The sequence below is a fragment of the Mustela putorius genome, unplaced genomic scaffold (assembly GCF_011764305.1).
Source record: "Mustela putorius furo isolate JIRA1106 unplaced genomic scaffold, ASM1176430v1.1 tig00000450_pilon_pilon_pilon, whole genome shotgun sequence".
Classification (NCBI taxonomy): domain Eukaryota; kingdom Metazoa; phylum Chordata; class Mammalia; order Carnivora; family Mustelidae; genus Mustela; species Mustela putorius.
The window spans coordinates 24,035,485-24,041,484 of NW_025421385.1; the positions used below are offsets into that span (position 1 = coordinate 24,035,485).

The 6,000-nt window shown below is 45.9% G+C and overlaps 1 protein-coding gene across 12 annotated transcripts in view; it reads left to right on the forward strand.

Moving 5' to 3' along the window:
* SCML4 (Scm polycomb group protein like 4) overlaps positions 1-2,577 on the forward strand; it is a 96,622-nt gene extending 94,045 nt beyond the window's left edge. For 6 of the 12 annotated variants that reach the window (XM_045080239.1, XM_045080237.1, XM_045080245.1 and 3 more), the window contains 2 exons: positions 758-855; positions 1,356-2,577. In XM_045080239.1, the coding sequence (XP_044936174.1) occupies positions 758-855; positions 1,356-1,386 (129 nt within the window). In that variant the 3' untranslated portion in view covers positions 1,387-2,577. Of the gene's footprint in view, positions 1-757; positions 856-1,355 lie in introns of those variants that run through there. The other 6 variants (XR_006606831.1, XR_006606833.1, XM_004753447.3 and 3 more) reach the window with 4 other exon arrangements.
* Positions 2,578-6,000: the final 3,423 nt, after the last annotated feature.

Below are 6,000 nucleotides of genomic sequence, written 5' to 3' on the forward strand. Positions count from 1 at the left end.
ACTCACATTTCATGAGGGATGTATTTGAGCTCCCTGGACAGCAAGGCCTTGAAAGCAAGGATCCCAGAGTGGGTTATGTTGAGCGGGATCTGAGTGGGAGGAGTCTGGCTCTATTCCAGAGTCGTAGGGCATGGTGGAAGGCCAGGAGATGGGGTAAGAGAGAAGATTAGGCCCAAGGATGAGAATTTGTCCACTCTGCCATTTTGCCAGCGACAGAGTGATTTGGAGTGGATGCTTCTGGCTGGCTGGCTGGGTGCACCAGAAGGGTAGGGGTCCTCAGCTGTATGACTCCTGTAACTGCCTCTTTCCCCAGTCTGAGCACTCAAACTCTCTTTGTCTCTTGTGACCTGAAGATAACAATGTAGCTGAGTGAGGAAACCGAGCGTTACTAGGTTCACGAATTCTACAAGCATTCTGGAGGGTTACCATTTTCAGAGACAAATAGGAAACAATACCATGACCTCACCCTTGAGGTTGGCATCCCCTTAGTAGTTCTTTTTGCTAAACCCTGAGATGAAGCAGGTACATTATTTACTTGTATGCCCCCTGGTATCGTTAACAGGGCCAAACACCTAAAATCCCTTGTCAAGTGTAATTAGCAATTTGGTAATCAGCTCAAGGTCGGTGGGCTTACTATCAAGGAAAGAAGCAAGAGATTAGGGTGATGGACGGAATACCAGGGCCTCATACCAGCACCTTAAATGGAGGGGTAACTGCTAGTTTCTGGGTCTAACTGATGGACGATACTTTGTCTTAGTCTGTTCCGGCTGCTGTAACAAAACGCCACAGACCGGCTGGCTTAGGAACAAGAGCAATGTACTCCTCAGCTCGGGAGGCTGCAAGTCCAAGGTCAGGGTGAGAAGCCCCCTTCCGAGTTGCAGACTGCCATCTTGCTGTAGAAGAATACTAATCCTATTCCTGAGGGCTCCACCTCCAAATACCATCCCATCGGGGGTTGGGATTTCAACATTTGAATTTGGATGGTGGACACAAACGTTAATTCCACTGTAAACTTTTTGCTCCTTCAGCCCTAGAGCAGATAAGGAGATAAATATCACATGGGGGCTATTGGGAACAAAACTGGGTTTATGTTTGGCTCCTTCAATCAGGGGAGTAGGAATATGAAAGATCCAGTGTCATATGACCTCAGGGAGAGTATGGGAAGAGGAACAAATAGTATCTTTTTGCTTTAATTTATTTTTTAAAAGAAGATATTGCCTTGGGACTAAGAGAATGTGTGCCTGAGTGAACCCATATTCCCTTACCTCGTGCCCTGACCCCATGTTAACCGTAGCCACTGTCTGATCGATCTCACCATCATCTGGATTTTCTTGTTTCTGATCCTGTCCCACCAGGAGATTGACGGCAATGCTCTCTTGTTGCTGAAGAGCGATATGATCATGAAGTACTTGGGTCTGAAGCTGGGACCTGCACTGAAACTCTGCTACCATATTGATAAACTGAAGCAAGCCAAATTCTGAAGGTTTCTCAAAAGATGGAAGCGAAGTCCAGACAAGCAGGTCTCAGGATCGTCTTCTGCCTTACCAACATCCAGCCGCCATCACAAAATGGCTTCTCTCCTGAAAAATAACATCCACAAAGACTGAGTCTTTTTCTAAAACTTGTGCATCTCTGCCTTTTAAAAAATTCAACATGGCCCCTTCGAAAGGCTCCTCTGTGTTAATGATTTGCCAAAAATTAATGGAAAAGCCTATTATTTTAGCATTCCTGGTAGGTTGGTTGCTGTGAGTAGGGGTCCTGTCTTTATGACGAGAGATCAGGGACCCCAATGCTACTGCCCAAGGAGAACCCTGGAGGGTTCCACGGATGTAAGAAGAAAGACCTTTGTCTTTACGGGAATTCCACCATAGCACCACCTGTTTTAAACGTTTTTAACTCTGCCCCAGGGGACCTGTCAGTGTGAGCCTTGCTTAATTCAGCTCTGGAAGCTGTCTTCTGAGGAAACATGCCTCCTCACCTTGCACTATCTGGAAAACTTGAATTCTTTTGCTCTCTGAAAGAGAAGAAAAAAAAAAATATTTTCTATTCCGACTTAATTGAAGTACTGTGTTTTCCCACTAGAGGGCAGACCACTAATGAAGTTTCAAGACCCTCCCAGCAGCCTCCTGCTGATTTAGTGCTCACTGGGCAGGTTAGGGTCTCTGTGGACTAGATCTAGCCTACACAGATAAGGGGAATTTCTTCCACAGTCAGCACCACAGATTGCAACATGGGGAAGAAACTATCTTCTAGAACGTTCTAGTTCATATCCAGTCATTATTGACTGACTGAGATGCACAAGCAGCAAAGGCAAAAATTTAGAAGTATGTTCCTCCCAGATGGGGCTTTGGAGTTCCCTCCCTTTCAGAGTCCTCACTGGGGTGTTGATGTGTTGGCGCGCTGAAGAGTCTTACTGACATTTAGCCATGGGTGTTTCTTTAAAAGAGAAGAAAAATGTCTCAGATAAGCTTTGAAATGGGAGAGTGTTGATTTCTTATTACATTGCTGGATTATGTAGTTGTACCGCTGGCTAATTTTCCTAGCTCTCAACAAATACACAGACATGCTATCATTGGATTTCATTCCATTTACAAATAGGTTTTCCCTCCTCACCGTGGAGTAATAGGAAAAAATTGATTTTTTACCCCTTTGCAGCTGTGTCCAAGGAAGGACGATGATGAGTCCCCGATTTACGAGGCAGAGGGCAACCTCATCTCCATTCTTCTTTTTATTCTTCTCCTTTCTCTCTTTCCCTCTCTCTTTTATTCGTCCTCCCACGCTGAAGAGGAAACATATTTACAAAATGAATTCACCTTTGCCATGGGTATATCCTCTCCCTTAAAAACATCTACAGTGTCCGGTTGGAGGTGAGGAGTGAAGACTAGATTCCGCAGTCTCTGGGAGTGTGAGGATCAAGGAAAACTCAGGGCCTCTCTGGGCCCAAGTGCAAATTAGAAAAAGCACCCCTTTCTCTGGGATGAGGGGACGGGCGGGCGGGGGGTGGTCTCGGGCGATGAACAGAGAAGGAGGGATTTCCTCCCCCTCCCCCTCAACCAGGTGCCCTTGCGCAGGACCGATGTACACCCTTGGGGCCAGCCAAGCTAGATCTGCATATTGATCTTCTATAAATCAGTTAGAACTTAGAGGAGGACGACCCACTTTGATGAGAAGAGAAAAAAAAGGAAAAATTCCTAGCGAAATCCTTTTTTAGACACACTAACGGTGGCTGGACTGAAAGCAAGACAGAGACGGGAAGGAAATCTGCCCACAAACAGAGTCTGGGTCATCAGGTTGTGGAGGGGCTTAGTGTGGGTTGCTTTGGGCACCTGACGGTACTACCCGGAATCGGGCCTCGGGATGGGGTCGTCCACGATTCTAACGTGATCGATGACTCTGCCCCTCCAAGTTTGTTCATTGCAAGTATTTGTGGCTGGTCTGGAGTTAGCTAAGTCCCCTCAAAAGGCCTTGGCCAGTTTATGTACTCAGAACTGCCCTGTGAAAATGGTGAGAGGCAGAGGCAGAAAGCACCCCCAACAACCTAGATGAGCTGTTTTTTTTTGCTCAGTCCTCTAAAACTTGTCCTGCCTCTTCCATCAACATATATATACCTCGTGGAGAGATTTTCACAACTTCCCACCCATCCCCACCGGTGCCTCCCTCACTAGAAAAGCATGAACGTTGGTGCCCCCAGATTCAAGTCATCCCCAAACGATGTCAAAGAGATCCTTTGAGTAGGTTTCCGGGGGGAGAGAGATTTTAATCATCTCAAGCCTCGGAGCAAACTGGATCCGTGTTCACGTGTAACTGCTCTCACGGAGGTGCGATCTCATTTTGCATTAAACTTTAAACAGGACAGATTGCTGAAGCCATGATATTTAAGGTTTGACTTTTTAAAAATCTCATTACTCTTAAAATGAATGCTGCCATATCAGAAAATAACCCAGGGAGGAAATTCCTCCTTGCCTGTTTTTGCACTGAAATGCAATTAGCCAACCAAATTATTGTAGCAATACTGCAATTATAATTAATTTTCACCCCTTTCAAAAATCTTGTCAAACCAAGCAGCTAAATAGCTCAGCAAATGTAAAACATGCCAGGCCATTTCCTCTAAATGGACCTTAAAGAGTCGGGCCATGTGTGTCACTGTTGTCCAAATGGGAGCTTATTTCGGGAGCCTCACACTTGTACAGACACGGTCCTTGTTATTCCATTGTAGCTTTGCTTCAGGTTGTGGTGAATAATGACATAGTTTTGCATAATTCCAAATTAGAGTGTGTGAGTGTGTGTGTGTGTGTTCATGTCCAGACATTTCCAATCACCCGTGTCTGTTAAACACTTAAAAAAAACTAGGGACAATTCTATTGCCTAACTCATTTTAATTATTTCATAAGTGCATGGATCCCTTTGTGAAGACGTCAGGTAAAAAATGTAGGGTGTGTGTGTGTGTGTGTGTGTGTGTCCTGACACAGTGGCTGGAAGAGCCCAAGGAAGAGGCTGAGAGCGCGTCAGCTATTCTGTTCTCTGGGTGTAAAATGCCTCCCCCAGCTTCAGGAAGTTGGAGGCAGAACCTTCTCTCTGCCTTTGGGACGAGGTATCCCCACTACTGCCAGCAGGGGGCGCCCTGAAGGAAGCTGGGGACGGTGCCGGGTTCTGGTCAGCTTCCCTCAGGATCTGACCAGCCCAGTGGAGCCAGCCAGCCCAGGCTCCCTGGGACTGAGGAGGGACACCTAGCGGGGGACCTCGCGGGGAGGGGACAGACATCTTAAGGGCGTTTAGTGCCCACCAGAGCGTTCACCCGGCTCCCCCCATTGCTCTTCCCCAGGGCTGCCAAGGTTTTCTCCTTTCATCAGGAGGAAAGAATGAAGAGCTCCTAGCTCCTCAGAACCAAATACGCTATTTAAATCTATTGGGAAGGAGTCCTGAGCTAGGGTTGGTTTGCTTGAGAAGGAAAGCAGCAAGAGAGAGAGAAGACACCACTCTAAATTTCTTAAGAACAAAAAAAAAAAAAAAAAAAAGAAAAAAAAGAACACCTCCTCTCACAGTCCTAACCCCTGAAGCCGCAATATATTTTAGTATTTATGTGCTGTATGGAATCTTTCTTTTCTAACTTTTTTCCATTAAAATCATTTCTAAATTATTTTTTGAGATTGCTTGAGGAGAATTTTGTCATATTTCTGAAGATAATCAGAAATGCCCAGAAGGGACAAAGGACTTGAGTTTAGTCATTGTCAGAGGGTCTTGAAAGATGGAAATATTCTGCTTTATTTCTGCCTAGCCAGGTTTTCATTAAGTGTGAGCAAGTGACAACCATTCTGACAGGGAACTTCTTCAGCTCTTCCCTAGTGGGGTTACAGGTGAAGAGAATGGACTCACCTTTTTTTTTTTTAACCTCAGACAACAAAACATGGGATTGTGAGGGAGTAGATGACCTTTGTAAAGCCGCAATGTTCTGTTAAGAAGAGGGGTGAAAACCCGTTGGTGGATTATTTTTTGTCATAAACACACTCCAAGAACTGAGTGGTTGCCCAGCCCTCCTGTGGTCTTGCCACGTCCTCTATCCCCGGTGGCATGAGAAGGCCACTTGAGAACCCCAGAGGAGAATCCGGCAGATGGTCAGACGTCTAGAGATGCCGTCATTCCTGTTTCCATCTTGTGATGTCACCTCAGGGCCGACGCCCCGCTGCACTCACAGGCGGCCACTCGGCTTCCAGAACCACTGCGGGCTGTGCTGTCGAGGGAAGAGCACTGGGAGTCTCGGGCTTCCAAGGAGTCCTTCCCTCCCGTGGTTACCCTAATCGAAGATGATTCCTTCATGGACAATTGGAAGCTGGATTTTTGAAAATCTAACATTTACTTGAAAGAGAATCTCTCGTATTTATTGCCACCAGTTAAATATTATGGAAACATGTCTGCTAACAATTTGCTTTGTGTAATTTGTTCTAATGCTAATAAGCAACAGCTGGGATACTTCCTGTGGTAAATTCCTTTGTGGTTACAGTG